Source organism: Dermacentor albipictus, chromosome 3, assembly GCF_038994185.2.
Source record: "Dermacentor albipictus isolate Rhodes 1998 colony chromosome 3, USDA_Dalb.pri_finalv2, whole genome shotgun sequence".
Classification (NCBI taxonomy): Eukaryota; Metazoa; Arthropoda; class Arachnida; order Ixodida; family Ixodidae; genus Dermacentor; species Dermacentor albipictus.
In genome coordinates, this window is record NC_091823.1 from 180,600,601 (window position 1) to 180,618,192 (window position 17,592).

Here is a 17,592-nt window from a genome sequence, read left to right on the forward strand (position 1 = left end):
ATTGTATACTTTAACATTTGTTGACCGTAATTCGTTCAAGTTTTGGGAAGACACCACTTTTCTAATTGTCGAGTGTTGGCTGCCGGTACGCGTTCCTTGAGCACTGATATTATGATAAGGAAGTTAGTACGAAACATGGTTTTAGTGATTAATAAAGAAACAATATTGTGCAGTAGCATCACATAGAGGGGCAGAATTTTTTACCAAATAAAAAGCGGTTTGGAGTGTGCGCAGTACTCTTCGTCTGCAACGATACGAATCGCTTTCTTTTGCAGGCTCACAATTCTATTCATGCTAGTCGGTGATGCCGTGCCCCAAACAAGATGACAATATGCAATGTGCGATTGAAATAATGAAACATATATCTGTTTTAATGTGCACTGGAAGAATGCCACGACACCGGGAAAGTGCTCCAACAACTTTTGATAAACTTAGGGCTACAGAATTAGTGTGCTCAGTCCATCGAATGTGCTCATCAAATATAACACCCAGTATTTTATGGTGGCCGACGACTTCAATAATATTGACACATGTGCATGTTTACCTTTTTCAAGTGACCACGTTTCACCGCTTAACAAATGTTATCACGCAGCGCAGGACGCGCCTGCATGTATAGGAAGTTTCTGGAATGTTATCGATGGTTCCATCCGCTGTCTGTCACCGAACCTTGTGTAATCTGATTGCATGTATGCGCGACGCAAACAGTGTAGAACTTTGTGGAAGACACGCAGGTCCTATCGATTACTTTGGAACATTCAACGACTGATGTATAAAAGCCGACACGCTTGACCTGTTGATCAGATTTTCGCCGATCGCAAATTGTGTTCGCCGCTATCGTTGTGCTATAAGTGTAGCCTGTTTTTATAGCCACAGGTTCGCCAAATAAAAGTTAGTTTTGTCTTTCACAGCATTGCTACTGTGTTTTTCAATGTCACAACCACATGATAATATTATTACCTAGTTTAATGGTTAAATTAGTTCCTATGCGACGATTTATGGCACGAAAAATAACAGCTTTTGACTTAGTTTTATTTATTTTGAGATTGTTTAATTTAGACCAATTTAAAAGGCTGTTTACGGTATTGTTTGCTTTTTAAATTATTTCTGTAGCCGAAAGACCAGAGATAAATAGGGAAGCGTCGTCGGCATAAATGACAAAATCAGCTTCTGTCGAAATTGTTACCACATCGTTTATGTAGACATTGAAAAGAAAAGGTCCTAATATGCTGCCCTGAGGGACGCCGAATTTCAGGTAACGTTTGGATGAACAAAAACCGTCTATGTTCACTATTTGTTCACAGTCTTTAAGATATGAACTAAAAATTTCAAGGTTTCTTCCCCTAACGCCGTACTTATTTAGTTTACCCAAGAGAATATTATGGTCTAGACAATCGAAGGCCTTACTGAAATCCACTAAGATTCCCAGTGTTAAGAGTTTGCTTCCAATATTCTGTAAAATAATTTCTTTTTGGACTAATAAAGCTGATTCTGTAGAAAAGCCTTTACGGAAGCCGAATTGAGATTGTGATATGAACTGATTAGCATCAAAGAAGTTCTGCAAACGTTTGAGTGGAATTTTTTCTAGCCCTTTCGAAAAAAAAGAGGTAGAATAGAGATGGGGCGATAATTACTCAATGTTTTTCGAGCCTGACTTGAAAATCACTGTAACCTTGGCCAGTTTCATTCTTGCAGGGAAAACACACGATTCTAGTAAAGGTTAATAGTATAACACGGAGGTAGTGCAAGAAAGTCAGCAACAAACTTTACTGGTTTATCTCACCTGGATTATCCTCACTTGGATTTCTTTTTACCGTGGCCTTGCGAACAAATGCACTGAGCGGAAATGGGAATGGGGATGTGGGTATGGCATAGGTCGGCAAACTCACTCAGACTTTGAGACGGACCCCATGAGTGCCAAGTTTGGCTGAGTAGGATTTTGGCAAGTCCGAGTGAGCCTTAAGCAAAAATGAATTGTTGCGAGTGAGTCCTGATTACTTTCTGACCAAATGGTCAAGTTTGAAAAAACGCCATCACTAAATCGTTGAGAATGTGCCAATGTTAAAACCTTATTCAAGTGGCACAGACCATATTCTGAATGACTGTATTGAGAAAAAGGAACGATGCATCATGGAACTGCACGATTGCTGCATTATTGGTAGCACAACGGCCGCACCTATGCTGAACTTTGCCATTCCTTCACACACACACACACACACACACACACACACACATGCGTGCGTGCATACATATATGAGCTTTACGTGCGCGCCTGTAACTCCAGTCTGGAGCGGTCGCAGCGCTGGCGACGCTCAGACTAACTGAGGTTAAACAGTGCGAATAAAACAAGGACATGAGGAAACAAATACCACAGACAAGCACTTGTCTGAGGTGTTTGTTTTCTTTTGTCCTTGTTTTATTCACGCTGTTTAACCTCAGTTCTAAATATGAACCAACTAGCCCTCATCAAGATCTTACTCGGACTAACGTTCGGCCACTGATTCCACACCTCCCTGCCTTGTGCTTCTCATTTCACTCCTACAACTGTGTGTACATGCTTTGCGCCTCAGTGGCATGACGGAAAAAGTTCAGAATGGAAACATGGGAAGCCTCGCAGGCGAGCGCGAAGCACTGCGCACTATGCCAGCATAGCTTTCACTAGTGCCTTTACTGCCGGCACGCGCCACGGGGATGCCCGACGCTCCTCACCAAGGAAGGTCAGGCGTAGCCAGACTCGGTGGCACCATGAGAAGCGAGCATGATCGATGCCGAGTGTAAAGTATGGTTGATTCAGTTCAGCCTTCCAATTCAGCTTGCGCTCGACCTTCTTTCTTTGAATGCACGTGTGCTGCTCAAACTGAGCCACGCATTTGCACTGTTGCTTTGTTTGGAGGCAGTGCTGGCATTCAGTGCAACCGAGAGAAAATGAAAATGTCACCGCCTGGAGTGTCCACATAAGTGCTATCGTGCAATAGAAAATTCTGGGTGTACGGGCAAAAAACGATATGATTATGAGGCACGCCATAGCAGGGGCCTCTGAAATAATTTTGCAACAGGTTTCTTAGGGTAGGTCATGCTACGTCTTGCTTTACGCCCTAACAAGACGTCGAAATGCACAGATGACAGCAAGCGCTGACACCAGCTGGCGAAACTGCATTGAAACTGGCTGCTTTGGTAAGCCAGCGTTCAAACTGGCTCACAAACATGCTAAACGTATCCATATAGCATGCAAATTTCAAAGTAGAGTGCGTTTCCAGCACATGAGAATCCTTTGCAGAGACATCCCACTTCTACATACTCACGTGAGGTAGCGGGAGTATGTCTGCACAAGATAATTAAATGCATTTGAGAATAAATAGGCACCAGCATGCCCTTTGTTCCTCGTACACTTTCAGCCCTAATTTCCAAATTAGTAAAAGATGGAAGCGCAAAAGCATTCTTTTCTTGCTTAATCCAAGCTGTAGCAACAGTACCAGAGTGCCCAAAAGCCTCCTCAACACACGGCTAGCCCTCGGTTGTGAGCGCCACTCCCACCTCTGAAGTTACACTCTCTCTGTGTGATTGGGACTGGAGAAAAAGCCTGCAGCGCACACAAATCTCGGAGGCCGTACTCTAGCTTATCATCAAATAGAGGAGTGTTGAAAATGTGCAACTGCTGTCTGTACATTACATTTATGTCTGTATTATTACATTTATGTCTCGTCTATATATTACATTTACGTATTTATGTTTTGCATATGAATAAACTTGAACTTCAACTTCATTAGTTGGCCCTTCCTGCATTTAGTCTAGAAATGTAGCTTAATTTTAATGCAGCAAGGTTACTGCGAGTTGGAACACACTTCAAACATCACTGAAGCATGCCGGCAGATTGCAGGCCAGCCTAATTCCTAAACATTACGAATTTAAGCAGACAAACAGAGCTGCTAGGCTTCTGAACATGCCTCTTTCCACTATGAGCAGGGTTATCCACAGAAAGAGTGTTTTTAGCACAAAACTGTCATGGGAGCAACTGCTAAAAGGGGCTTGTAAAGTATTCTTTTAAGACTCTCTTTGCCTTTAATTCATGGTCGATTGCCAGGACTAAAAATGATGGCACAACTTGTATTTTTTGTGAAACAAGGATTTGTGAAAATCCTTCACAAAGACCTCGACCCAATCTTTGCCAAAAAAAAAATTGCATTTTTACACTTCGTACCCTAACTGTGCTGCTCACATTCAGTGTGATATCAACAAATTCATTCTGAGCATTCAAGGTTTCTTTTTCTTAAGAACTGTTATAAAAACTTTAGTTGAGTCTTTGACTGCCTTTAGAATGCAATGCAATCTTCATAGGCGACTTGCAAGCAGAAGCTGTTAAAACGTCATGGGTGCAGAGGTATACACTCGTGGTGGCAGTATTTTGCCTTTTGCTGGCTTACCCATAGACAGGTACTTTTGGTGTTCACCAGAGTTCACAGATAGGTGCTATTGTGGCTTAATGGTTTAGTTCACCAATGCAGCCTCACCTTGATGGAAAGGAAGGCAATGACGAGCGATATGACATCAGACAGCATGTGGAAAGAGTCGGCCACCAGGGCCATAGAGTTGGTGACATAGCCGACAATGATCTCGACGAGGAAGAAGGCCGTCGTCATGCCAAACATGAGCAGCAACCGGCCCCTGCGCCCGAGCCCCGCCCGGTGGCAGCAGCCTCCCATGGCTTGGCCACTGCTTACTGCATGCCTGGCCGGTGGGAGCACTACCTGCAGCAGTTGGGTCAGCTGTCACTTTTTGCGGCTTTTATGCAATGAACAAGAAGTGCAATATTATACAGTACAGATACATTCAATAATGACAAACAGAAATGATGCTGGACTAAGAACTGACTTTATTTCATTAAAACAACGTCTCCCAAAGGCAAATGGAGCATGCACGACAGCCATACAAAGTAATCACGCTTGCTATACACAACCATTTTTATGATGATTCATAAACTTCATGGGAATCATGCTTGATGATTACCTACAAGTGATTTGCAGTGCTATCACGTATGTCTTGGGCAGAGAGTTTTTCCCAATTTCACCTAGAGGGAAATCTGGTGCTACAGTCTACAGGAGTTTCCCAACAGGCGGTATTGGGCGTGCGAGGCTTTGCCTAAAAAGTGGCTATGGCTGCACAGATAATGCATCCCTAAAAATAAAATCTGCATAAGAAAATTTGCATTCACCCATATTGCATCATTCAATGAAGTTTACCTACCTGCAGTGCATAATCGAGCAAAGAAAAGCAAGAACACACAACAAACTGCTGCAATGCGAGGGCGAACCTTGTCGTCTGTCTTCTTTCTTTATTTATTGAACTGCCAATATTTTTTTACATTTCCGATAATTGTATGTGCAAGCACCAGTCATCATCATTAAATAAGACATGTTGCACGATATTAAACTGCTTTTGATGGGCTGTGTAAATAAAGAAATGAACCACTGTAAGAGACAGAATGGCGCTATCCACGGGCACCACCTTCTTCAAGGTGTCCTGGCTTTCCAAGAACGGTGCCAATCCGAAGCCACCATATCCCACCGTTTTTATGCATACAACCGCATCACAGGCGCCCATTTTCCCTCGAGGTAATATTTTGAGAAAATCTATGGCCTTGGAGATCGTCATTCACAGGAAATAAAGTCAGTCCTACCTTCCTTGCCGGTGGCTTTCCACTGCATTGTGCCAACTCACCAACAACCCATTCTTATGAACACAGAGGCTACATGCAGCTGCGCTACATGGCCACGCCTGCAAGAATACAGCCCAACAAAAAGAATCAGCTGTGCTATGGAGAAACCGTGGTCTTCGCTACTTGCTATCAGGGGCCACCTTTTCAAATGCATTGCACAATCAGAGAGTAGCACAATGTGCTCTTCTTGTGGGCCATTTATCTTGGGACAGAACCCACAGTGCTACCTTCAGCACAATTTCAAAACCATCATCATCATCAGCCTGGTTACGCCCACTGCAGGGCAAAGGCCTCTCCCACACTTCTCCAACAACCCCCATCATGTACTAATTGTGGCCATATCGTCCCTGCAAACTTCTTAATCTCATTTGCCCACCTAACTTTCTGCCGCCCCCTGCTATGCTTCCCTTCCCTTGGAATCCAGTCCGTAACCCTTAATGACCATCGCTTACCTTCCCTCCTCATTACATGTCCTGCCCATGCCCATTTCTTTTTCTTAATTTCAACTAAGATGTCATTACCTCGCGTTTGTTCCCTCACCCAATCTGCTCTTATCACTCAACATTACACCCATCATTTTCTTTCCATAGCTCGTTGCGTCATCCTCAATTTAAGTAGAACCATTTTCGTAAGCCTCCAGGTTTCTGCCCCGTAGGTGAGTACTGGTAAGACACAGCTATTATACACTTTCCTCTTGAGGGATAATGGCAACCTGCTGTTCATAATCTGAGAATGCCTGCCAAACGCACCCCAGCCCATTCTTATTCTTCAAATTATTTCCGTCTCATGATCCGGATCCGCAGTCACTACCTGCCATAAGTAGATGTATTCCCTTACCACTTCCAGTGCCCAGCTACCTATTGTAAATTGCTGTTCTCTTCCGAGGCTGTTAAACATTACTTTAGTTTTCTGCAGATTAATTTTAGACTCACCCTTCTGCTTTGCCTCTCCAGGTCAGTGAGCATGCATTGCAGTTGGTCCCCTGAGTTACTAAGCAAGGCAATATCATCAGCGAATCACAAGTTACTAAGGTATTCTCGATTAACTTTTATCCCCAATACTTCCCAATCCAGGTCTTTGAATACCTCCTGTAAACACGCTGTGAATAACATTGGAGAGATCGTATCTCCCTGCCTGACGCCTTTCTTTATTGGGATTTTGTTGCTTTCTTTATAGAGGACTACGGTGGCTGTGGAGCCGCTATAGATATCTTTCAGTATTTTAACCTACGGCTCGTCTACCCCGATTCCGTAATGCCTCCATGACTGCTGAGGTTTCGACAGAATCAAACGCTTTCTGATGTTCAATGAAAGCTATATATAAGTGTTGGTTATATTCCGAACATTCCTCTATCACCTGATTGATAGTGTGAATATGGTCTATTGTTGAGTAGCCTTTACGGAATCCTGCCTGGTCCTTTGCTTGACAGAAGTCTAAGTTGTTCCTGATTCTATTTGCGATTACCTTAGTAAATAGTTTGTAGGCAACTGACAGTAAGCTGATCAGTCTATAATTTTTCAAGTCTTTGGCATCCCATTTCTTATGGATTAGGAATATGTTGGCGTTCTTCCAAGATTCCAGTACACGGGAGGTCATGAGGCATTGCGCATACAGGGTGGCCAGTTTCTCTAGAACAATCTGCCCACCATTTTTTAACAAATCTGCTGTTACTTGATCCTCCCCAGCTGCTTTCCCCCTTTGCATAGCTCCCAAGGCTTTCTTTACTTCTTCCGGCATTCCCTGTGGGATTTCGAATTCCTCTAGACTATTCTCTCTTCCATTATCGTCGTGGGTGCCACTGGTACTGTATAAATCTCTATAGAACTCTTCAGCCACTTGAACTATCTCACCCATATTAGTAATGATATTGCTGGCTTTGTCTCTTAACGCATACATCTGATTCTTGCCAATTCCTAGTTTCTTCTTCACTGCTTTTAGGCTTCCTCCGTTCCTGAGAGCATGTTCAATTCTATCTATATTATACTTCCTTATGTCAGCTGTTTTACACTTGTTGATTAACTTCGAAAGTTCTGCCAGTTCTATTCTAGCTGTAGGGTTAGAGGCTTTCATACAACGGCGTTTCTTGATCAGATCTTTCGTCTCCTGCGATAGCTCCCTGGTATCCTGTCTAATGGAGTTACCACCGACTTCTATTGCACACTCCTTAATGATGCCCACAAGACTGTCGTTCATTGCTTCAACACTAAGTTCCTCTTCCTGAGTTAAAGCCGAATACCTGTTCTGTAGCTTGATCTGAAATTCCTCTATTTTCCCTCTTGCCGTTAACTCATTGATCGGCTTCTTATGTACCAGTTTCTTCCGTTCCCTCCTCAGGTCTAGGCTAATTCGAGTTCTTACCATCCTATGGTCACTGCAGCGCACCTTGCTGAGCACGTCCGCATCTTGTATGATGCCAGGGTTAGCGCAGAGTATGAGGTCTATTTCATTTCTAGTCTCGCTGTTCGGGCTCCTCCACATCCACTTTCGGCTCTCCCGCTTGCAGAAGAAGGTATTCATTATCCGCATATTATTCTGTTCCACAAACTCTACTAATAACTCTCTTCTGCTATTCCTAGTGCCTATGCCATATTCCCCCACTGCCTTGTCTCCAGCCTGCTTCTTGCCTACCTTGGCATTGAAGTCGCCCTTCAGTATAGTGTATTTTGTTTTCACTCTACTCATCGCCGATTCCACGTCCTCATAGAAGCTTTCGACTTCATGGTCATCATGACTGGATGTAGGGGCATAGACCTGTACAACCTTTATTTTTTACCTCTTATTAAGTTTCACAACAAGACCTGCCACCCTCTTGTTAATGCTATAGAATTCCTGTACGATACCAGCTATATTTTTATTAATCAGGAATCCGACTCCTAGTTCTCGTCTCTCCGCTAAGCCCTGGTAGCACAGGACGTGCCTGCTTTTTAGCACTGTATATGCTTCTTTTGGCCTCCTAACTTCACGGAGCCCTATTATATCCCATTTACTGCCCTCTGATTCCTCCAATAGCACTGCTAGACTCACCTCACTAGATAACGTTCTAGCGTTAAACGTTGCCAGGTTCATATTCCAATGGCGGCCTGTCTGGACCTTCAGGGGCCACCTTTTTTGGTGTCAGGGGCCACCTTTTCAAATGCATTGCACAAGCAGAGAGTGGCACAATGTGCTGTTCTTGTGGGCCATTCATTTTGGGACAGAAAGGGGGCACGTGGAATACACACGGTGCTACCTTCAGCACAATTTCAAAACCAAGCCATACTGTATGCCTCTCACGCATTGTGGCACAGATCACGTGAAAGCGGCCATTTCTATAAATAAGAGAAACAAAATGAAAAAAATACTAGCCAGAAAACAGCATTAATAAATGACACAATTCCTACCATAAGATTCTACCCCACGTTGCACCGGAAATCTAGCTGGTTAAGGGACAATATTAATGGCCTCCTAACACACAATTCACAAAGTGCGACGACACGTTCAGCTGCTATGCTACGATAACCTTGTCCTTCCTAGGACGGGAACAGGCGCAAACATTGGGCAGCACCCACACCTTTGAGAACCAAGCACAAGAAATCCATACACAAACTCTGTTCACCTTAACCATTTGTTAATTAATCTTCTGGTCTGGCCAACATTGTTTTTGCTGCAGGACTACAGAATGCAGTAAATTACAAATGTTCTGCAGTCTACCAACTTTCCCACTGCTTTTACATACACAATTTTATTTTTCAGCAAAGCTCTTGTTTGGGCTAGTTGGGAACGTACACAGGATGGGCTGTGTACGTTCCTTTGATCATCGTAATTTTTTCATGCTTCCCTGTTATGTGTTCATGAATGCACCAACCAGCCCGAACGAGCTTTACTGCAATAAATTTTTAATCTCTTGGGCTCTTTTATGTTTAGCCAAAGTAGGCAAGGAGCAGAAGTTGCCCACATGAATCTCATCACCTTGACAACATGCCATTTAAGAATTTTGTCTGTCTGTTTAAAGGGGTAAGTAGTTCCACTTCGAGTCTAAAAAAAGAAAGAAAAAAATATATATATATTTGTGTCTGTCCTGTGTACACTCCCTTCATCGTCCTTGTTTTTTAGCGCTGCCCTGTTACATTTATTTCTCAGGCATGCTAAGGAAAGAACTTTTTAGGCCCAGGAAAAGGTGCTTTGCAGCCATCAGATACATTCACAGGGTGTTCCATGGAATGAAGAAGTGCATTTCTAGGTATAGAGTGCCTTTTCACGGTTATTCTGAAGCCTTTATCCTGATGTCCTAGATGAGTGTTGCATGTGTCCACGACATGGTCTGCCTTTTCTGTAGTCTTTGGTGTTGTGCGTGCACCAAGTGTACATGCTCTTTTTCAGCTGACCCCTTGTAGATTTCTGTTTTGTGCAGAGGAAGCATTTTGCAGTGGATTTACATTTGTGTGCATTACTTGGCTGTTTTGTTCACAATAAGGCCAAAGCATGCATTGTCTGTGGCAACGCTACACAGAAAGCATGGTGCAACAAAACAGCATTGCCGTTTGCAACCGCTATAGTGAAAATATACTGCAGAGCTTACTAAGTCGCTCAGTGTATTGCAAATTTATTGCCATCACTTTGTTTTGCTACATCCTGTATCTGTCTAATAAAAACACAACTTCTGCAAGCTCATAATTAAGCTTTCAGAGCTAGCCATTTCTTATAAAAAATTTTCCATGCATTATGTCTGAAGGCAAACTTCAAATGGTAGTGAAAAACTTATTATGCAGAAATTATTTGCGACTTGTCAGATTGTTGTCTGGAAGGCTTCGAAATTTCCAAAAGAATTTAGACTACCAAACACACAGGTTCAAAAAGTTGGCTCAAGATGACAAGTTTTGTGTACCACTTTATGTGAAGGTTTTATTCCAGCTGCTCTCCTGTCTTCCGGTTAATGCCCTCTTTGGAGTCTGAGAGTACACCAGTATTTTGCGCAACACTCTCACGCTGTAAATATTTTCAAAACTGAATTTTCTGTACACAGCACCGGTGTCTACTCACACAATTTTTCTACAAGACATGGTCACAAATGTTCCCTGTACGAAATTCAGACTTTTAAGTAAAACTTGCAGAAGTACTCTGGTGGGAAGTACAATTATTTCCACTGCCCAATCAATGTACCAAGCCCACCTTTTTTTTCTTCATATCATTAGTCTAAAAACTACAAAACACGCAAGCTCACCTTCTCTAAAAATGAAAAAAAGAAAGTTCCTTCACTTCCTTCACTATGGCTGAAGCTATATGCAAGTGACATGCAGTTGCAGCCATGGCACCTCATCCCTGTGCACGATGAGAGCGGCACATATAAAAAAAAAACAGATTTGCAGCAAATTTCCAAGTGACGCTTCTTTTACTCTTATCATAAGAAGCCAACAAACACTGACACCAAGGAAAACATATGGGAAATTACTTGTGCTTAATAAATGAAAAAGAAACTATAAATAAATGGAAATGAAAGGGGATGAAAAAACAACTTGCCGCAGGTGGTGAACAATCCCACAACCTTCGCGAAAATTGTTTGAAAGCTTTTATACACCTTTTAGTCGCAACTCAGGCAAAGTGGTCAAGCCGACAGCAATGCCGAGATATTTATTTGCTGCCAAGGCATTTCAGGTCAAATAGACTTGGATCACGGATGGAAATTAAGAGAAATTAAATGTAAGACCAACACTTATCAAAGCACATTTTTTCCACTTACAATTCGTGAATGCAACCAGTTGCCCAAACAAACTGTCGAGTGCCGATCTGAACCAACGTTTCGGGCCTTGTTATCAAATGCATGAATGAGTACCGTTGTCTTCATTTAGTACTTGCTTGTCGTGCTCTGTACGTTTTTTTTTTTCCTTTCTTGTAGTTTTTAGAGTAGGGTTTTTATTGTAGTGATAGAGTTTTTGTGGTTTATGAACATTCTTTGTAGTTTGTTTTTTTCCGTTCTCACTTTTTGCTTAGTTATGCATCCTCACGCCCCCTGCAATAATGCCTTTGGGCATTGCAGGTATTTGGAATAAATAAAATAGAATTGTGGTAAAGTAGACCTATTTTTTATGGTGACAGAAGAGTTTAACAAATTTTACTTTTCTTTGAGGTGGCAACTGCCACTCTTGAAAGGGTTCGCTTCGCACCTATATAATGGTTCATCACTGAGCTGGCAGCAGTAACACATCATGAAAGAAAGCACTCGGGATGCCACCTAGCCCTGGAGCTTCAAAAAATTGCAGAAAAAGAAAGAAAAAGGAGAACCGAAGAAATGCTGCTAAGTAAAGTAAATGAAGAGGTATTTAGTGCCATTCTGAAGGTACATGTTACCTCAATCAAAAGGATCCACAGGCTTGGCAAGAAATTGGCTGGTAAAACCTGCCCGGTAAACTTCAGGGCTGCAGATTCCAGGGATAAAACCAGAATTCTAAACTGCTCGAGGCTTAAGGGAACAAATTACAGCATTTCTAAGGACTTTTTAAAGAGAGTTGCGGAAACCAGGAAGAAGTTATGGAACTCAGCAGCAAAGGAAAGGAAAAAAGGCTGCAAAGTCTAGCTTATTTTTACCTGGAACAAGGAAAGTAATGAAAGGTACAAACGTGGCAATGAATAAAGACTTGGCAATGACTGACACAGAAAGTGTGAACATCGGCGCTTTAAAACAACTAATAGAAATGTGAGAAGCATGTTAAATAAAGGGGAGGCACTTTGATCTTGGAGCATGAACCTGACCTTATCATAATTACGGATACATGGTTAGACAACAGCATGCAGAAGTTACTCCCCGAGAATAGAACATAGTCCGGAAAGGAAGGGGTGGAGGCATTGCTATTCTGATTGAACAAAATATAGCAGTCACTATTATACCAGTTCCAAGGGACGTCAAAGCTGTTTGGACCAAAACTAATTTAAGTATTCGGGTAGAAGCTTGGGTGAATTAAGTCAGAATGGCGGCATCGCGTAGCACGCGAATGTAGAAAAGCATTCTTTGCTTTTCTCCTCTCTCCTACATTCACACAGAACTACGCAATAATGAAATTGTTGAAGTAATCGTGGTGTCTTTTTCACTGGAGAGGTATACAGTGCCTCCAGATACGACAGAACAAATCCTCTCTTCCTAAGTTCATGGATTCTAAATTTAATCAGGACAACAATATTGTGCTTTTAGATGATTTTAATCTTACAGATATTGATGGGAGTTACTATTTACCTGTACTAGCAACAACTTGATTTGGGTGAGTTGGCTCACCTTGAGCAAAACTTGAAGCAGTGAAAAGAAGATGAAGATGACAAACGAAAACACACACAACAGAATGAGCGCTGTACTGCCAACTGGAAAATTTATTGAAAGATCACACAGCTTTTATAACATGTCAAAAAACACCAATAACCAAAAGGTTGAAACACATGCATACAGCCTACAAGTATGCATACAAGCATGCATACTGCCTACACATTTAGGTGCGCATTGCAACAAATGCTCATGTACCCCAATGTTCCATGACACTAGGTTCCTGAAGAGCGCAAAGAGTAAAAAAGAAAGAGAAATTGTAGTAGCTTACTGCATTACCAAAGCAAGAGGTAAATGTGTTAGCTCTGCGTCACTCAGCCTAACAAAACACGAGATAAATTTTCCAGGTAAGCACCTATATTTGTAGGCAGTACACATGCGTTTCAACCATTTGGTTATGGGCGTTTTTTGACATGTTATAAAAGCTGTACGATTTTTCAATAAACTTTCCAGTTGGCAGTACAGTGCTCGTCCTATTGTGTGCGTTTTCATTTGTTGTCAAAGGTGTCCAGAGCCTTCTATTGCTTAAACTACCAGTCCAAATGGCCTGCTTAAGGACTTTTTATACCAGTACACATCTAAGCACCTAGCAATCATCTTTCAGTGCTTAGCTAGCAAGAGGATAGAAACACTTGAACTCTGTCGAGTGAAGCTAGCTTACGAGGACTCTTTGAGGAACTATCAAACATTTTTTGGGATATCATCAGCCTTAGTGAGATTAGAAGAACTGGGGAGGCTTATACAGTGCTGACTAACAGCCATGTCTTCTGCTATAGAGGTCTCCCTGATAAGGAGCAATACGGACATAGTACATAGCAATACGGACATAAGGACGTAGTGGTCAACACTGACGAATTCTACAGCATTAGTGAGAGGGTAGCAGCAGTCGTAACCAAATTTAATAAGAGGTTTAATAGTACAGTGAAAGCTCGTTAATTCGAACTTCAATAATTCGAATTTATGGATAATTCGAACTGTACGATATGGTCCGGCCAAGCTCTACAGAAGTCTATGTATTAAAAAGTCCGTTAATTCGAACGCGAGAAGGTTCCCTCACAGATAATTCGAACTACGCTCGCCTGGCACACGGCCAGAGAAACGCGCCTACTGCCTACACACAAGGCTGTATTGCCTCCGAAACGGAGAGAACGGCGAGAGAAGGCAAAATCGGAAAAAAATCGAACCGACGCGGGGTCAGCCAGAAGGCAGCGGCGGCTGCCGCCTCTCCGTTCTACGTAACCTCCGAGAATTCTTGCCCGTTGCGAATCTCGGAGGCTTTGCAAATCTTGTACAGCTGCTAATGTTGTGCGGAGATGGCACGGCAAGCACCAAAACACAGCGAACCAAGTACGTCGCAGCTGCGCTTGCAATCAAGAACCAACGTATCGGGGCCTTCGCCACCTTTACATGTTCAGGGTCTTCGTCTCGGCAGTATTCATCGGTTGTGCACCTCTGTTTTCAGCTTAGGAGATATCGGCCGTCGCGATTCATTGTGATGGTGTTAAGCCTCGGCTAACATTCGTTTTGGTGGACATCGGTGGTGTGGCACAGTCGGACACAGAGCTTCGACTTGAAGATGGCGTGTGCCCGCGGCACACGCCATCACTTTCTGACATGCCAAATTTGTGACATGCCCTACTGCTTCCAAATCGCAGTGTACTGTTGCTCTCCTTCACTTTCGTTAGTTCGAACTTTCGTTAATTCGAACTGAAGCAGCTTCCCCTCGCGGTTCGAATTAACGAGCTTTTACTGTAATAATTAAAGGGAAGTACAAGCCTATGCTCCAACATCCAGTCGCAACGATCAGGAAGTAGATCAGTTTTATGAAGATACCATGGAATACCAACTAGCCCGTACCCAAACCTTGCTTCAGTTTATAAAGATGTTGAATTAGCAATGAGAGAAGTGCAAACTCAGTATACTGTAATAATGGGCAACTTCAATGCAAAAGTGGGGGAAAAGCACGTGGGTGAACAAGCAATCGGTAAACACGGCGTCGATTCTAGGAACACTAGAGGTGAGATGCTGGTAGAATTTTCACAAAAAGAATAAGCTTCTAATAATAAACACCTCTTTCAGGAAGCCAAGCAACAGAAAGTGGACCTGGAAAAGCCCTAATGGTGAAACAAGAAATGAAACTGATTTCATACTTTCTGCCGATCCCAGCAGAGGCGCAGGTTGTAGAAGTGTTAGGTAGCGTAAAGTGCAGTGATCATAGGTTAGTGAGAGCAAGGATTCACCTCAACTTGAAGAGAGAAAGAGTAAAATTGGTCAAGAAGAAAAAGGCCAGCCTAAATGCAGTAAGGGTACAAGCAGACAAATTCAGGCTGGTATTTGCAAACAAATATGCAGCCTTAGAACAGAGAGATAAAGATGACATGAAGGTAATGAATGAAACCGTAACTAGGCTAGCTCCAGAGGCAGTAATTTAAGTGGGAGGCAAGGCACCAAGGCCACCAGTAGGCAAGCTCTCCCAAGTAACAAAGGACCTAATAAAGAAGCGACAAAGTGTCCAACTCAAGAGATAAGATAGAATACATGGAGCTGTCAAAACTGATGATCAAAAAGGCAAAAAAAAAGGGATATTCGAAATTATAATGTGAGTGAAACTGAGGAAGCCGTAAAAAAATTGACGCAGCCTGAAATCAGTGAGAAGGAAACTTAGCATAGGGCAAACCAAGATGTATGCACTGAGAGATAAGCAGGGTAATATCAGCAATTTCGAAGGTATAGTAAAAGCAGCAGAATTCTACCATCGGATGGTAAGATCTCGAATTAGCTTAGACTTGAGGAGGAAACGGAATAAACAGGTACATAAGGCGATCAATGAGTTAGCATTAAGATGCAAAATAGAGGAATTCCAGATCAAGCTACAGAACAGGTATTCGGCTTTAACTCAGGAAGAGGACCTTAGTGTTGAAGCAATGAATGACAATCTTATTGGCATCATTAAGGAGTGCACAATAGAAGTCGGTGGTAACTTCGTTAGACAGGCTACCGGTAACCTATTGCAGGAGACAAAAGATCTGATTAAGAAACGCCAATGTATGAAAGCCTCTAACCCTACAGCTCATTTGTGCTCATTTGCACACACCTGGTCACTTCACCACTTCGCATCGGTCGAACTGTTAATTGTCGCTGTGGCCGGGTCTCGAATCGTGAATTACCAGCCATGCCTGCTGCTATGTCGGTCTGCTGTCGGGACTGTAGGTGTAAAAGACCGAACATCAGAACGCAGATACTCAAGCAAGCTTCAAGACAGGCGAAGCAGTCAGCATGGCGCGAAGTTTCACTTACTCAGCGTGACGAACTGCAGCTATGCAGCGCGCCCGACGCTCCACTTCGTGAGGCCTTGAAGGAAAACGGCAGAATGCGATGTTGGGATTCAGGCCTTCTTAATTGTTCATGGCAGCCCACGCGCAGAAGTAATGACGGTGACACCTTTTCGAGGCTGGGCTAGGTCTCTCTGGATCGGCGTCACCGATTCCTTCTGCTCCTAGCATTACGTCCCACGGCACACGGAGAGTCCGTTTTCGTTAAACTATAGGCTGCGGCGAGCTCGCATCATTGTCGGCGTGGTCTGTGAGAAGTGACGAGCCTTTTCGCACTCGCAACAGGGCAGAAAAAAGTGCGAATCGACGCAAAACTCGGCCTAGAAACGTGCTTCGCCACAGCCAGGGTTCAATATGACCCAAGCTGGTACGACCCAGATGTCGTTTCCCGCGCCGCCACCAGGCGCCGCTACTATACCTCAAACTCCAGCGCAAGACGCCCATGAAAGCATCTAACCCTACAGCTAGAATAGAACTGGCAGAACTTTCGAAGTTAATCAACAAGCGTAAGACAGCTGACATAAGGAAGTATAATATGGATAGAATTGAATATGCTCTCAGGAACGGAGGAAGCGTAAAAAAAGTGATGAAGAAACTAGGAATTGGCAAGAATCAGATGTATGCATTAAGAGACAAAGCCGGCAATATCATCACTAATATGGATGAGATAGTTCAAGTGGCTGCGGAGTTCTATAGAGATTTAAACAGTACCAGTGGCTCCCACAATGATAATAAAAGAGAGTAGTCTAAATTAATTCGAAATCCCACAGGTAACGCCGGAAGAAGTAAAGAAAGCCTTGAGAGCTATGCAAAGGGGGAAGGCAGCTGGGGAGGATCAGCTAACAGCAGATTTGTTGAAGGATGGCGGGCAGATTGTTCTAGAACTGGCCACCCTCTATTGGTGGCAAGGAGTTACGGAGTCGCCATCTATAGGAAGCGCCTCGCAGGCGTAGTATGAGGGATCACGCGGCGCGCACATCATAGGTTTTGCTGTCAGCGCTCACTGAAAACACCACCCGAGAGCTCTCCCGGACATTTCTGTAAGTACTTTCGAAACGAGAGAAGTTTTTTGCTGTCTAAACAATAATCTTGGGCAAACTGAAAGCACAGAATCATTTACAGACGCTATCTCTTTACCGAATACGTACAGTGAACACCACTGTGCGCAGTCGCGGCGATGGAGTCTCCCGAACCGGCTTTTTGCGTGAAAGGTAGGTAAACGCCGAAAGCAAACTGTGTGAAGTATGTTTTTATAGTGTTTGTAT

At 43.1% G+C, this 17,592-nt stretch overlaps 1 protein-coding gene across 5 annotated transcripts in view; it reads right to left on the bottom strand.

Annotated features, from left to right (window-relative positions):
- ZnT63C (zinc transporter 63C) overlaps window positions 1–17,592 on the bottom strand; it is a 190,191-nt gene that overhangs the window by 156,752 nt on the left and 15,847 nt on the right. For 3 of the 5 annotated variants that reach the window (XM_065450150.2, XM_065450148.1, XM_065450146.1), the window contains exon 2: window positions 4,506–4,742. In XM_065450150.2, the coding sequence (XP_065306222.1) occupies window positions 4,506–4,697 (192 nt within the window). In that variant the 5' untranslated portion in view covers window positions 4,698–4,742. The remainder of the gene's footprint in view (window positions 1–4,505; window positions 4,743–17,592) is intronic. The other 2 variants (XM_065450151.1, XM_065450149.1) reach the window with 1 other exon arrangement.